Source organism: Panthera uncia, chromosome D4, assembly GCF_023721935.1.
Source record: "Panthera uncia isolate 11264 chromosome D4, Puncia_PCG_1.0, whole genome shotgun sequence".
Lineage (NCBI taxonomy): Eukaryota > Metazoa > Chordata > Mammalia > Carnivora > Felidae > Panthera > Panthera uncia.
Genome location: NC_064807.1, coordinates 11,825,297 through 11,842,170, shown reverse-complemented (window position 1 = coordinate 11,842,170; position 16,874 = coordinate 11,825,297). Strand labels below are relative to the sequence as shown.

General features: G+C 43.3%; 1 protein-coding gene across 2 annotated transcripts in view; it reads right to left on the bottom strand.

The window, feature by feature from the left end:
* The window catches only part of ENTREP1 (endosomal transmembrane epsin interactor 1), a 67,736-nt gene that overhangs the window by 12,151 nt on the left and 38,711 nt on the right, over positions 1 to 16,874 (bottom strand). For both annotated transcript variants that reach the window (XM_049633710.1, XM_049633713.1), the window contains 4 exons: positions 13,431 to 13,541; positions 4,730 to 4,858; positions 2,786 to 2,893; positions 2,564 to 2,697 (listed from right to left, as the gene is read on the bottom strand). In XM_049633710.1, the coding sequence (XP_049489667.1) occupies positions 2,564 to 2,697; positions 2,786 to 2,893; positions 4,730 to 4,858; positions 13,431 to 13,541 (482 nt within the window). The remainder of the gene's footprint in view (positions 1 to 2,563; positions 2,698 to 2,785; positions 2,894 to 4,729; positions 4,859 to 13,430; positions 13,542 to 16,874) is intronic.

The following is a 16,874-nucleotide window of genomic DNA, read 5'->3' as shown; positions in this document are numbered from 1 at the left end:
TTACCACCAAGAAACAAATTGCCCGTGTTATGCTTTCTATAATCTTGAGTTTTCCGTAACACATTACATCACCATGGTTCAACTAGGTCCACAGTCACGGAATAGGTCAGAAGCTCTGCTTCTTGACTCCTGGCTCCAACCAATTTCTGAGGATGGGGGGCTCCCCGGGGTGACGGAAGAAGAAGACGCAGCCCCTGCTGCCCTTACAAATCAAGTCACAAGACAGAAACCCATCTTTGCACAGAAACCTTCACTGCAATCAGGTTTCTGTTTATGATGGTAATTTGAGAAGCCCTTTCTCAGGGAGGTACCAATGCACGAAGTGGTTGTATTTATAGAAGTAAAATAAATAAACTTCTCTGAGAGGTCATGATATCTTACAGGAAGTGGGAGCTTCCATTGTGTGAAAACTCTTAACCGGTTGTGGAAATACTAAAGAAAACATTCATCAGTCTTCTTGCCTGCCTGCTTACAAGAAAGAAAATTACCAGTTAGAGTTGAACAGCTAGTGTCTATAAGGTAGATAGCTAAAAATCTAGCAAAGTCGGCCAAATTTAAGAATGCTTTTGATACAATATGTATGCAAAGGTGAATACATTTAGCCATTTTAGTAAGGAAAGTGGACCGCCCTCTGATACTGGGAGAATTGCAGAAAATAAGGGTGTTTGCCCATTGGAGATATGATCTCGGCCTCCAGGTACATACTTCAGGCCCAGCAGTGTCTTCTTTCTCACAGGGATGGATTACTTTAACACCCCCCTCCATGTTCCTTCTGGCAAGTTCTGAAAGGCAAAGCTCTTGAGGAGATGCTTGTCTGGATTTGGAGAGGACAGTCTCAGGACTCAGAGGGGCAAATCCAGGGATGCACCCAAAGGTGGATATACCCACATTGATAAGCATTACTATGGAGGAACTGATAAGAGAAATGGAAGAGAGGGGAAGGGAAGTGGGGAGGGGCACTGCTGGACAGCAGGACTCCTACACCCGCATGAGTCACTTTCCCTTTCTGCCACCGCAGGAAATTAAATCTGTCTGTTGCCTCCTCGTAGGTCAACCAAGGGCTCACCCACAATATCAGAAAGCCAATTAATTCTTCTTCCTGAAGAGGGCATTTCTCTTCCCAACCATGAAATAACAGGCATTTTCTACAGCCTTCCAATATGTCCACTGCACACAGCCTGAAACTGGGCTACAGTATGAGCAAATGTGTTCTAGGTGCACAAGGAATATGTGTTCTATTGCTCTGTCTCTCTGGCCGCTGTAATTCTTGGCTCATTTCCTAAAAGACTAGGGAAGCCATACTAGCTCCCAAAGCTTTGACATTCCAGTGCACCACCCCTTGAACAACAGGGAGGCTGATCTGTCCTCCGTGCACCCAGAAGCCGTCCCCTCCAGCTTTGTGGCCATCCCTACCTGCCCCTAGGTGGATGAGCAGAGGAGGGCATGGAGATGGGGTTTAGGTACAGCTCTGAGTGACAAGGCAGGAAGACAACCCACTGAAAAGAACATTAACGGCATCTGTGTAGTGGCTCCCACTGGTGACCTATTTCAAAGCCACACGTGGCTGCCCTGAGCATTAGAAAATGGATTTCCAAAAACCTCAAGCCTGGCACCAAATTTGACAACTCTCCTTTGGGTGCCTTGGGGATTAAAAGTAGAAATTCCTGGCCCTCTGAATATTGAGCTAAAGACACCAGTCTTAGAGAATTCAGAGATTTTTCTTTTGGAAGCTTAAATATAGTTTGCTTATCCTTTAAATTCAGCTTAAGATCACTTCATCCAGAAAGCCAACTCTGGCTGGCTGACTCTGCCTTCAAGCTCTCTGCAGCCCATTCACGATCATGGGTTATGTGGGCCTCCTCTGTGCACCCAAATCTCTCTCTTGAGATCTACTATGATCCTTGCAATACTCCTCCATAATGACCCAGACTCTGAGCTATGGAGAGGGGAAGAAGGCGGATCTAACTCATTCGGAATGTCAATAACCCAGCATGGTGACTAGGAAGCAGCCGAGGACTGATTAAATGTTTGCTGAATGAATAAATGAAGTCAATATTTAAGGAGGTATAATTCTAGAAGTTGCTACCAACCAGAAAAACACATGCAGCATTTCTTTCTGCAAATAGTTATTCCTGAGATTTAAGAAACAAATGATAAGTTTTGAGCTAGAATTTGAAAGAGAAAATAAGCATGGTGTCTATTTTTTCTAGACCAGGGAGATGTCATGAATAATTAATCTTTTTTTAATGGCTGGGAAGAATGTCATGATTTGGGAACCTGCTGATGGTGTTATAATGAACATTGATTTGGCCTGAGCGTGTTTCCAGGGCAACGGCAGCTCTCAATCTTGTCACATTATAGCAGCCATCTCACTGGGTGTCAGTTTTCCTGGGAAGCTAATTGAAGTGGAAAAAGCGTACCCTTAGGTCAAGGCGTGACTTTTCTTTGGTTTGGTACGGTTTATCAGACAAAAGGGCGGGATGGGGGGGATAGAAAATCCTGGAAAATAACACAATCCTCCATGAGTCCTCACAGAGAGCTGGGGTGGGGGCACCCAGGCTACCTGCGGTTCATCCGGGGTGTGCAGGAGTAAAATGTGGCGAAGTAGGAAGGCGGGGGCACTGGCGGCACGAAATCATCGGGGTCTGGGATCCGTCCATGTTCTTCCACCTCTTCGACAGAAATCTGGGACTCATCCTAATGAAACAGCACCTTGGTTAGTCAACGACCTTTGCTACAAAGGCTCAGTGCAACACAGTCCTGGTGTCCCCGTGTCTGGACTTACGATGCAGGATCTCCGGGCTGCAAATATCTGGAGGTAGCGAAGGGCAGCTGCCACCAAGCAGACGGTGGTGGTCAGGGCGTTCAAGGCACACAGGGCGAAAAGAACTTTCTAGAACAGGGAAATAATAACACCACCGAGTACTTCAAAGCTGATGACCAGAAGGCAATATCAAAACTTTTAAAAATAATAATAGTAATGTCCCAACAAGGCGATTCTCATGAGAAAAACCACGCAAAGGACTTTGACGTTTGGCTTATGGTAAGTGCCAGATAAATGCTGGTTATTATTAGGACTCTCAGGCAGTAATGTATACTTCTTAATTTTAAAAACTGATCTCGGAAGCTTGCTGTCCCCAAAAGCCCTAGGATTACGATTTTTCTTTTTGCAAGCATCAGAATGTGGTCTGGAAACATTCCTCAGGAGAGCAGCTGAGTGTCGGTTCTGAAGGTGGGGTCATCAATGATAGCAGTTCCCAGCCTCCCCCTCCTGCAGCCTCCCAGCAGGACAGCGTGCTGTTTAATCTGTGGCCACGGATTCTATTTCAGGAGCGACCGGCTGGGCTGCCCTGGGCACCTAACTATGACAACGCAGGGGGGCAGGCCAGCCAGAGTGTAAATAGGGCGTCTCTTCTCTAAACACATCTCAAAATAGCAGGAAAGGCAATTCCAGAAGTTTCTGTTGCCACAGTCCTGGCACCTTAGCGAGGCTTTCCCCAAGAGGGTTTCTGGCTCGGAAAGTTTGGGGGTGACTCAGCTACCAGAAAACCAAGAAGCCAAAGAAAGAAGGCCATTTTCACACTCTACACAATTCAGAGAGCTGGCAGCTGAGAGATCCCTCCTTTGAACAAAAAATAAACCCAAAAGAAAGATCTGAAGAAAGCCCGTCTGTCAGTGAGGGATTATCCAAAAGCTAATACCTCAGGGCTCACCAACTGATCTTGTCACTCACGGGACTAGCGGCCTTGCTTAAGTCAGGACACAACTTTCATCCAATTCCCTAAGAAAGGGTAATTCTGAACTCCTCTCTGCAACTGGAATCATTTATTTTTAATCTCTCAGTTACTATAGTTGCTGCCTATTAAACAAGAGGTAAGGTGCTTGAATTTCTCTTGCATTTACTAACGGATATCTCTCCCAAACCTATGTGTCCTGGCTGAACATCACCCAACAGCCCGCAGGACTCGATGAAGCCAACAAAGGAGCATCAGTACAAGGACAAACGGGCATGCAGTTTAAACGTTTTACTCAAGGCCGGGGCACCTGGTGGGCTCAGTTCATACAGCATGCAACTCTTGATCTCAGGTTCATGAGTTCAAACCCCACATATGTGTGGGCCTACTTGAAATATAAAATAAAAGCCGGGGCACCAGGGTGGCTCAGTCAGTTAAGCATCTGACTTCAACTCAGGTCATGATCTCACAGTTCATGAGTTCGAGCCCCTCATTGGGCTCTGTGCTGACAGCTCAGAGCCTGGAGCCTGTTTTGGATTCTTTATCTCCCTCTCTCTCTGCCCCTCCTCTGCTCACACTCTGTCTTTCTCCCTCTCAAAAAATAAACGTTAAAAAAAGTTAAAAAATATAAAATAAAGGCTTTGCTAAAAGCTACATCATATATGTGTAGTTGCATCATGTGTGGTATGGACATACATGTACATAAATATATATACGTACATATGTATATATTTAGGCTTCTTCACATTTTTCGCTATCTTGTAATTCTTGAACACAAAGAAAGCCATCCATTCGTAATTTAAGAGACACACAGTAATCTGCGCTTTTTCCTAACTCAGTTCTGTCCCTGGGTCACTGATGAGGGTTGGCTCCTATCTGCGTTCAGCAGCCCAATTATTGGAGGGAGGTAACAGGGTAGGAATATTTCAAGTAACTTTGCCTTCTTGGGGGCTCTATAGCCTATTTACTGATGAGGGTCGAATCCATTCGAGTACCTTGAGTAGCAGGTGAACAGCATTACAAGGCTGAACCGGGAAGAGTTTCAAGGCATTTTCTTTGTCTGTGCATTTGGCTGGTTGAAATTCTTCACAACAGAAGCAAATCTTGCCTTCGCCTAAGTCCACCTTAAAGGGGAAAAGGCAGAACAACAATCTGATTATTGAGAATGAATACACAGGCTACCCTGGAGCACCAATCCTGCAGAATGAGATATGGTGAGGTCCCATGCCAGGCAGTACCTATATCAGTCAGGGTAGGCTAGGGTATGCTGTTGTAACAACAAAGTTATTTCTTGAATATTCTGCATGCCCACTGCAGGTCAGCTGGGGGCTCTGGTCATCATATTCCATTAGGGACCTTGGTTGATGGACCACCCACCATCTCGAGATTAATGATCACTATGCCAGAGGTGGAGAGCACACGATAAAACACACACTGGCACTTAAAATAGGGTTGCCAGGAAAAATATTGGACACACAGTTAAATTCAAATCCAGATAAACAACATCATTGTTTAGTATAATTATGTCCTAAAATATTGCATGAGAAATGTTTATAGTAAAAAACAAAAACAAAAAACAAAACCGTATCAGCTGTTCATTTGACATTTAAATTTAATTGGGTGCCCTGTGTTTTTAACTTGCTAAGTCTCGTAACTCTAGCCTAAATCTTCCTCTTGGAAATGATACTCCTCGCTTTAGCTCACATTTCATTGCCAAAACAAATCTTATGGCTCTACCTAACTCCAAGTGGGTAGGGAAATTTAAGCTATCGTGTGCCTATAAGAAACACAGGGTATATTTGGTGAACAGTATCCCCAAACCACATAGACTTTAACGAGATCTCTCAGCTGACATCTTCAATGTGGTCACAGGTTCTACCTTTCTTTATTTGAAGTGATGACATCAGAGATGAGTAATCTCATATTTATAGTGAAATGTTTGGCAAACTTTTGGCCATATTTCTAAGTTTCCCTTGAATCAAGTTATAAAAATATGCAAAACCTGATGTTGGCTAATTAAGACCCGTAATTTAGGAGCCAAAATTCATACTTAACTTGCTCTGCCTGTTGAGCTGTTAGAGTTGGCTGTTAAATTTTGGCTAAAAGGAAGAGACATACCTTTTTCATACTTGTTAGATTAATTAGGCAGCTTCAACATCACTAGCTGCAAAATTCTTTAGTAATCTTTAATAACTGAACATCTACAGTGTTTTAGTTACTTAAGAGGAAATATGAGTCTTCTTTCTTACTGAATTAAGATTTTTACCTTCTAACCAAACTCACCCTGTAGCTACCCTCCTGTAACAAATTCATGGTACTTTTCCAAATTAGGAGAAAACATAGTTCTTTTAATACATGTTGACTATGAAGCGAAGGGAAAAATGTCCACTGATGATTACACGCGTTAATAGACACATTCTTTTTTGGTTTGGTTTTCTCTTTCTTGGATGTGAAATTTACATGCACACACACAAAATGTACATACAAATCTTAAGCACGCCATTTGCAGAATTTTAAGTAACGCATAACCCCTGTGCATCCCAAATCCTTATCAACATAGAGAACACAGAATCACCAGAGAAAGTTTTATCATGCCCTTCCCCATCAATCCCTGCTCTCATCCTCCTACAGGCAAACACTGTTTTGATTTTTTCCACATAGATTAGTTTTGCCTCTTCCAAAACTCCATGGATTCTGTAACATTTTTTATTCTCTGTCCTTAAACCACAGTGAAAGGGATGCATTATTATATCAAACACCGATGCCCAGATTTTGATATAAATTCTGCCTCAGATACAAAAAATTACAGCAACTAGAGTTACTTGGATGGACCCTATCCATTCATTTCCACTTGGTTTCTGTCCTTTCCTGGTTTGTCCACAGAGACTGTTGTCTTAACAATGTCCCCACACCTAGATCCACAACATACCCCACAGACGCACATAGAAGCAAAAGGCTGTCTGTGTTTGAATTTTTCTTCCACTGTCTCACATGTCTGAAGGTACATCCTGCTGCTAATATCTGCACTCAATTTTTGCCTTCTAAGGGAAAACTACTGTGGCCGTTCAGACAGGAGTTCTCTAGGCAGAGTCTGGGAGGGGGGATTTTATTTCCTCTCAGGGATCAATGGCTTTCTCTTAGCCCCTCTTCATAATTAGCAATAGTCCTTACACTGGGCTAAATTCAGCTGGGAAGTATTACTCCCAGGGAGCTGCTTCCCTCAAAGTCTCCAGCTGAGAACTCCCTGATTTACTACTAACAGTACTTTTTAGTAGTTACAAATAAGCAGCTATTAGAGTTGCTACATTCTGCTTATGTACACGAGGCTCTCTTCTTCCCAAACACCAACCAAGCTCAACCAAGTTCACTTTTTCAGCACCATGCAGTGTGGTTTCTATTTCTTATACTTATGTAAGCCTCAAAATCCTACCTAAGGATTCTGCCCCCCTCAGGGGCAAAGTACTCCCCTCCCCCTCGAGTCCATTCTTGATACAAGGCATTCAAGTTAAGAGAGAAAACAGGCTTGTGCGGGCTGCGCGCGTGTGCGTGGGCACGCACACACACATACACACACACACACACACACACACACGGCTGCATTATTTACACATAACAAGGCTTCTGTGTATATGGAAACTTCAGCTCTCTGGAACTTCCTGGGTGAGCTGGTCTGGATGGAACAGCTTTCCAGATTGGTGAATGTTAATCCCTTTACACAAGACTTTTGGAAAGTTTAATCATTATCCAAATAATAATGAATATCAATCGCTGTGCCCAGCAGACACAAGCAACCCTGAGGCTCTGTATAAAATGATGCCAGACAACCATGTATTTTGTATTTCTTGCTCTTTCTGTCCTGATCCTCCCCCTCCCTTCTCAATCCCAGCGGTGCCCCCAATATTTCTGCAGCTATATTTCAACTTCTCCTTGATCTCTTTAACCATCCACAAACAACCCTGTTCAAGCCTCTCCATGAACAATATTCACCCTTCAACCTTGATAGTGTTACCTGATGCCACCAGAGAGATCCTCCCCTCCTTTTCATTGTCACCAGTGTTGCGGTTCTCAACCCCGGCTGCCTGTTAGAATCTTCCGGGAAGCTTTTGAAAAATGAGGACCCCATCTCGAGCAATGAGGGGACTGCAAGCCACTATAACCCATGAGCTCCCACACCAGCCCCTCAGACTGACAAATTTTGGAGAGAAACACTTGTTGGCTGACGGAGGGGCACCAGTAGAAATGTAAGTTGAGGCCCTTTAATGAAGAAACCGGCCATGTATTTTAAATTAAAAATACTTATTCTCCTGGGGCACCTGGATGGCTCCGTCAGTTAAGCATCCGACTCTTGATTTCAGCTCAGGTCATGATCTCACAGGATAGACACACAACTTGGGCTCTGCACTGACAGCAGGGAGCCTGCTTGGGATTCTCTCTCCTCTCTCTCTGCCCCTCCCCCACACAAGCTCTGCCTCTCTCTCTCTCTCAAAATAGATAAACACATTTTTTAAAAATTAAAAATGGGGCACCTGGGTGGCTCAGTCAGTTAAGCATCTGACTTCAGCTCAGGTCATGATCTTGTGGTTTATGAGTTCGAGCCCCACGTCTGCTCTGACAGCTCAGGAGCCTGCATCAGATTCTCTTTCTCTCTCTCTCTCTGCCCACCCCCACCTGTGCTCTGTCTATGTCTGTCTCCAATAAATAAACATTAAATTTTTTTAAAAAAACTGAAAACAATACTTCTTCCCCAACCACTTTGGGAAACCGTCTAGCAGCTTCTTATAAAGTGACACACACTTTTGCCACATGCCTTGAGCAATACCGTATCACTTATTTACTTGAGAGAAAAGAAAACGGGCTCACAAGAAAAACCACAGCTATGCAAAAATGTTTATAATAGCTCTGTTCATAATATCCCCAAGCTGGAAACAACACAAATGTCCATCAACAGGAGAACGGATTAAACAACTTGTGATGTTTTTATATAATGAAATACTGATGTGCAAAAGAAAAAAAAAAAAAAGAAGGAACTGATACAACACAAAATCATGGATGAATCTCAAAAGTGTTACGCTGAGCAAAATAAGTCAGACACAGAAAGGTACATACCTGACCCCATTCAGGTGAAGTCCAACAACGGGCAAAACTAATGTTTTAAATCTCGTGTGGTGTCTATTCACCAGTGCATACATTCGTCAAGATGCACGTATCCACTGGTCAAAACTCAATGAACTGCACCCTTAAGATCTATATATTTCATTTTAAGTTTTACCTCAATTTTAAAAAATAGGCTCACCAAATGGTTGAATGTGTAATTTTTTTAGTGTTTATTTATTTTTGAGGGGGGAAGGGGAAGAGAGAGAGGGAGACACAGAATCTGAAGCAAGCAAGCTCCAGGCTCTGAGCTATGAGTATAGAGCCTGATGCGAGACTCAAACTTGCCAACCATGAGATCATGACCTGAGCTGAAGTTGGCCACTTAACCGGCTGAGCCACCCAGGCGCCCCTGATTGTGTAATTTTTGTAAAAAATGAGACAAACAGAAGAAAAAATACGCCTTCCCCACCAGGAACAATCTCTGACCTGGGAGCTTCCTCCATGGAGCGAAAAGCCCCCAGGGAGAGAATAGTATGTGTGACAACATTGTTTTTATGGGCCAAACCCCAAGCCATCATAGACAACAAGGAAATAGAGGGCTAACCTTTAAAAAAAGAATAAAAAAGAGGGGGAGTATCTAATACACCTTTAAATGAGAAAAACAGTATGTAGGGAAGTAGATACACTATGTCCCATTTTTGGAAGATAAATCATTAATGCCCCCACTTCCTACATATTTACGTAGGATAACATAACATGGAAACACAAATGGAGACTCCTCAGTTTGTTACCAGGGATTTGGGGTGACATGGTGGAGGGGGAAGGACAGAAAGTGTCCCCATCCCCAAAAAGATTTCATTTGTCAAATAGCCTCCCTGAAGAAAAACAACAATTATATGTTCCCACTGATGGAAAATTATGTGTGTTTTTATGCATAAAGAGGTGCCCCCAAAATCCATCAGTGGTTAACAGTGCTAACCCAGAAGGGTGTGATTTCAAATGATTTTTAAGTTCTGTCCTATACTTTTAGGGCTTGTCCAAATTTTTAGTTTTATAATCAGAAACAATCACAGAGTTGGTTTTGTGGTGGGGGAAAAAAAAAAACTTTAATTAAAAATACATTGAAAAACATAAGAAGACACACAGGGCACCTGAGTGGCTCAGTCGGTTAGGCGTCTGACTTTTGCTCAGGTCATGATTCTGTGGTTCATAAGCTCAAGCCCCACATCAGGCTCTCTGCTGTCAGCACAGAATCCACTTGAGAACCTCTATCCCCTCTCTCTCTGCTCCTCCCCCTTTCATTCTCTCTCTCTCAATTATTTATTTTTGAATAATACAAAAAAAACCCATAAGAAGATACTGATGCCAAGACCCCACTCCAGGCTGACTGAGAATCACTGAGTATAGAATCTCTTTTTTTTTTTCTTTAAAAAGTTCCCTCAGGTGACTTTAATGGGCACTCAGGGTAGAGAACCACAGAATTTATTTTTTTTTAATATTTTTAAACATTTATTTATTTTTGAGAGACAGAGAGAGACAGAGCATGAGCAGGGGAGGGGCAGAGAGAGAGGGAGACACAGAATCCGAAGCAGACTCCAGGCTCCGAGCTGTCAGCAGAGCCCGATGTAGGGCTCGAACCCATAAACTGTGAGATCGTGACCTGAGCGGAAGTCAGATGCTTAACCAAGACACCCAGGTGCCCCTGAACCACAGAATTTCTCAGAAAAGTCCATTAAATATACCCTTAACCCCTTGCAATTTTCCAGCACCACCAGGGCCGATTTCCCCACTGTCCTCTGAGTCCTGTCTTCTCTTGGGTTCTACACACTCTCCTTATTTATCCATTCTCCAAGGTCCAACTCAGACACCTAGACTCCAGGTAGCCCTTCCCTATCTGTGCCCGGATACAAGCCCTTCTTTCTCTGCTCGCCCTGAGCACCGTGTGTCAGTCTGACAGCCAACCCTGCTCTAGCCGCTTGCAGTTGGGCACATATTCATGTCCTGCCCAAACACTAATCCAGCGTTTGCCAGGCTTATCCCATTCCTCCTGCTACGTGATAAACTTCCAGGTCAGAAAGGAGGTCTGACTTTTCCTTCCTACTCTCAGCAGCCTCTAACACAGTGTCTTGCACCTAAGAGATGCTACAATTTTGCCAAACTGTCTTTCAATATACTACGACTTTTCACTTCCAGCCTGTGTCTGGTCTCTTAGCCTCTTCTAATTTGCTGTGTGATTAGTAATTGGAAAACCAAGTTTTGTTCAACATTTTTTTTTTCCTGGAAACTCTGTACATGAAGGAATAGAAGGCAGTGAAGGGGGCCATTGGGCCCAAAATAAGAGAGAACCAGACGCTGCCCTCGGGCTGATCCCAGCTTGGAGGAACAGAGAAGACAGGTATATAAAATGTCTCCGACCCCAAAAATGAGAAGGATAAATATCTACGAGATGTACATATAGGACATTCTGGAAGATGATCTTCCCTGGGGCTTCAGGGACTGTTTCTTGAAGAAAATAATCTTTGAATGGGGCTTTAAACGAGTGATGCCATTTGAAGAACAGGGAAGTGAGGGATGAGGAATTTGAGGGGTGGGGAGACAGCGTTGTTAGAGGTCAGAAAGCAGGGCAATGCCAGGCAGGCTTTGCAGTGTTACCGGGAGCGTGAGCTGCCTTAGGGAGCAGGCAGGGCGATGGCGAATCGCAGGGGGCCTTGAAAACCAGAAACGGCCGTGAGCCTGGGGTCCCGTAACTTAGGGTTATTACACAATGCGATGACAACTCAGAAAACTCGTAAAGGGTGTTAAGAAAGGGCAACAGGTTTGGGGTGAGTCCCTGAGGAGCTCTCCTGCTGGGTAAGGCCAGGACTTCTACAGTCACATCCATCGTGAGACACGCGGCCACTCTTCCATTTACATCCTCCTGGTTCCTAAGGGACGACACTGCCTGGGAACCAAGTTCCAAATAGGCGACACTGACTATGGCTTCTCAAGAGTCTGTTTCTTTTGCTTTGTGCCACACAGAGGTATTTGTCACTGAGAAGTCCTTTTAAAAAGTCCAAAGATGGGGGCGCTTGGGTGGCTCCGTCAGTTAAGCGTCCAACTTTGGCTCAGGTCATGATCTCATGGTTCGTGGGTTCGAGTCCCACGTCAGGCTCTGTGCTGACAGCTGGGAGCCTGGAGCCTGCTTCAGATTCTGTGTCTCCCTGTCTCTGCCCCTCCCCTGCTTGTGCTTGCACTCTCTCTCTCTCTCAAAAGTAAATAAAAACTTTAAAAAAAAAAGTCCAAAGATGGGGGTGCCTGGGTGGCTCAGTCCATTAAGCAGCCAACTCTTGCTTTCGGCTCAGGTCATGATCCCAGGGTCGTGGGAACGAGTCCTGCATCAGGCTCCATGCCAGGCATGGAGCCCACTTGCGATTCTCTTTCTCTCCCTCTCTGCCCCTCTTCCCTGCTTGCACGCATGCACGTTCTCTCTCTCTCTCTAAGAAATTTTAAAACTTAAAAAAAAAAAAAAGTTCAAAGATGGCCGGCAATTGGGTATAGACCCACAAGAATTGAAAGCATGCTCTCAGAGAGATATTTGCAAGCCGATTTTTATGACACTTAAGCATTTTTGTGGTTAAAAAATTATATATGGTATACACACGCGATGGAATATTACTCCAGCCTTAAAGGACATTCTGACACATGCTACACGTGGGCGTGTTGAAGACATTAGGCTAAGTGAAATAAGCGAAGTAAGCCAGTCACAAAAAGACACGTGCTGTATGGTTTCACTTATATCAGGTACCTAGATCAGTTAAATTCATAGAGTCAGAAAGAAGAAGAGTGGCTGCCGGAAGCGGGGGGGGGGGGGGGGGGGGGGGGGGGGGGGGGGGGGGCCAGGAAGGTAGGGGAATTGTTTAATACATACAGAATTTCAGTTTTGCAACAAGAAAAATGTCCCGGAGATCGGTTGCACAACAATATGAATGAACTTCAACTACTGAACTTAACTCTTAAAAATGGTTAAGATGTCACATTTTTTTGCTACATGCATTTTACCACCGTTAAAAATTAAAGGAAAAAATTCAGAGATTGTGCAGGACCACAACCTCTTATCCACAATTCTGAAGTCCAAAAAGCCCTGAAAACCAAAAGCTTTGATTAAAGCCTGCTGTCCCAGAGTCCCACAGTGCGTTTCAGAAGAAATCATGTATGCACCACGCTCATCATTGGAAAATTCTGAATGCTGAAACACACCTGGCCTCCAAAGGTTTCAGATAAAGCACTGCTGAACTGTATTCTGATAATCTCCACTTTCCCTCTTCAGACGAGAGCAGACGGTTATTGCTTGTGGAGACCTGACCCATCCATCCACCCACTAACTAACGACGCGGCATATTACTGTGATGCTGGGGTTCTGCTAGATGGTCCCCGTTTTGGAAGAAAATAGTTGACAATGTGAGTAAAATAACTAGCAGGCCAGTTCTTTGTTTTGTTTTCCCACTTTCTCTGCCTGACTTCAGATTTCACTTTAGGATGCTGCTGGGCACACACTGGCACCCCTGGAAAGCCAGACAGGCCAGGGTCCATGCAGGTGCACAGCCATGCTCTAGGATTACTTACCAGATCACACCGGGGCACGCTGGACACAAACTGGGCCCCTTGGCAGCCGAGAATAAATCCAGCTAGATTTAAGAGGACACACACCACAGAGAGCAGCACAAAGAGGTTCACCTGAAGTAGCAAGGAAAGAGGCAGTTAGAACAAGATGATGGCTAAATTCAGAGATAGTTTTGTCTGAGAAAAAAAAAATCATATTCTCTTCCTAAAGAATACATTAAAAAAAAAAAAAGAAGAAGAAGAACCAAGGCGTCTAAGCGACTCAATCAGTTGAGCATCTGACTCTTGATTTCGGCTCAGGTCATGATGCCAGGGTCAAGGAATCGAGCTCCGTGTCAGGCTTTGTGCGGAGTGTGGAGCCTCTCTCACTCTCCCTCTGCCTCTCTCCCCATCTTGTGCACACTCTCCCTCTCTCAAATAAATAAATAAATAAATAAAAATAAACAAATTTTGTAATTAAAAAAGTCAGAACAATGTTTTTAATGTATAAACTTTTTATTCATATTTTAGAATTTTTAAATTGTGTTGAGGAATGCCATGATTTTTAAGTCTTCTAAATAATGTCAAGTCCCTAATTTTTTCTTTCTTTGCATTTAAGGGTGTTCTGACCCCTTCAGCTTTTATCTGTTCATTGCATTAAGCCATGGCCACTTCCTCTGTGAGCCGTTGTTATTTTTTCTGAGTTTTGCAGGATCAATGGTAAGTATACAAATGGAGAATTCTAGAATATAGGTGGAACCCAAGAAAACTGAAGGTACTCGAGTCCTTATTAGCCAAAAGTCACAATATACAAACAAAAATAAAGATAAGTCTTGTTTCAGTTCCAAACAGGATAGGTATCAAAGAACAAGTCTATAATGATCTTCTACATACTTTTCTCCAAAGTTAAATATTACAAACGGTATGCTAAATAATTCAGAATTGACAGAAACCAACCAAGAAGCCAGAATTTACTTAGCGTAAATTAGAGACTACTAAGTTCTCAACTTGAGAACTATGATTATTATCAAAATCAAACCTTATCACAAATAATAAAAGATCGGAGCTAACAATGATCAGCGTTAGAACCAAGCATCATTTCAGGTAGCTAATGTCAGCATTGTCAGGTGGCTAATGTCAGTGAGTTCGCACATGAACGCTAATTCAGAAAGCTCGTTCTCTGTTGCTGGTATTCCAAGAAGCTTGAAAGCATCTCCCCAGAACCATGTAATGAGTCAATATTTAATATCACATGATGCCCCTTCTCCTAAGAGGAATTCTTTCTGCCTCTCGAGGAGGAGTCTGGCGCTTGCTTCTCTCCTTGTTTTGTTAATCTGTGCAGTCGGTCATCAAATCTTGGGGAAAAGCTGGCAGCAGCTGCTGTGTTACTGTTTCTCATGATTCCTCAAGTGTCTGCAAGGGCTTAACTTGAGCGGCACATAGCACAGCCCTCTCGTGCACTGTGTCATTCACTATGATGCCAATGCTTTAGAAAATAAGAATGCAAAGTTGGCCAAGGACAGAACGCCACCTTCTTACATGGGCTTCTTCTATGCGCTGGCATTTGCTACTCAAGAGACCTAATACATCTGGAATCTTTACACTCCGCAATACAACTGCTGTTACTATGGGGAAGTCTAACTTTCGCCTGCGAATTTTCTCTTCATGCCCTATCAGATGCCTTGAAAAGAAAGCATGGTTACAATCCTTATGCCTGTCAGCATATCATACATCTTTGTAACTAAAAATTCACAGCATCAGATATAGAATGAGTGAAGTCTCATTACTTCCAACGCTGGTTCCCAAATCTCTTCATTAAAATCTTAAATCCAGCTCATCAAACGACACCATTAAGAAAACCAAAAGGTAACCCACAGACTGGGAGAAAATACGTCATGCATTTGTGAAACAAACTTTACCCAGAATATACAAATAACTCCTCGACTCAATAATAAAAAGACAGACAACACAAACAAAAAATTGGGCAAAAGACTCAAAGAGTTATTTCACAAAGGAAGATACGGGAATGGGCAATAAGTACGTGAAAAGTTACTCAACATCATTAGTCATCACGAATGCAGGTTGAAACCACAGTGAGATACCCCTTCACATCAACTAGAACGGTCAAAGTCAGAATGACAACAGCAAGTGTTGGTGAGGATGAGAAACACACAGACTCTCGGGCATTACTTGTCCAAGGATAAAAAGGTACTGCCACTTCTTAAAAACTAAACATAAATCTCCCATGCCAAAGAATTCAATACGATTCCATACAGTTGACCCCTGAACAATGAACGGTTTAGGGGTGCCAACCCCCAGCCCCTGCATGCAGTGCCAAATCCGAGTAGGACTTCTGACTGCCCGTAAACTTAACTATTAATAGCCTACTATTGAACGGAAGCCTTACCAATAACAAAAACAATGAATGCATATGTTGTATCTTGTAGTATTATATACTGTACTCTTACGATAAAGGAAGCTAAGGAAAGAAAATGTTACTAAGAAAATCATGAGGAAGAGAAAATACATTTACAGTACTGGACTGTATTTATCAAGGAAACAAAACCTTGTATCTAAGGGGACCCGTGCAGTTCAAACCCCCATTGTTCAAAGGTCAACTGTAATTTATGGAGATACTCCATCCTCGACTCCTTACTCCTTAAGCGTGGCTTGTACACGGTGAACACAGTATAGAAAGGGGAGCAAGGGCAGTCTTCCAGGGGAGAAACCTCACAAACATGACTTCAAGCAGGTAACCAAGGTTACCATCGCTGAAAAGTCATGTTCATGGCATGTACCCTTGATATGATGTGATGAAAACGGCATTTTACCTCTGTGTTCTTCCTCTGCCAAACTGATGGTGATTCCAGTCTATGCAGAAGAAAAACATCAGCCAATCCCAACTGAGGTCGACACTACCAGATACCTGACAAGTACTCCTCAAAACAGTCAAGGTCATCAAAAATGGGAAGTCTGAGAAAATGCCACAGACAAGTGGAGCCTAAGGAGACATGACAAGCAAATGTAATGTAGTGTCTAGGATGGGATCATGGACAAAAAAAAAAAAGTAGATAGAAACTAAGGAAATCTGAAGAGTATGAATTTTAGTTGATAATAATGTATCAATATATATTCGTTAATTGTGACAAATGTACCATACTAATGTAACATGTCAACAATGGGGAAACTGGGTATGGCATATATAGGACCTCTCTGTATTATCTTCGAAATACTTCTGTAAATCTAAAATTATTCTACAACAAAACGTGTATTTAAAAGTTGCAGGGGTGCCGGGATGGCTCAGTTAAGTGTCTGACTTCAGCTCAGGTCACGATCCCACGTCTCGCGGGTTCGAGCCCCACATTGCACTCTGTACTGACAGCTTGGAGCCTGGAGCCTGCTTCAGATTCTGTGTCTCCCTCTCTCTCTCTGCCTGCTCTCTCTCTTCTCTCTCTCGCGTGCGCTCTC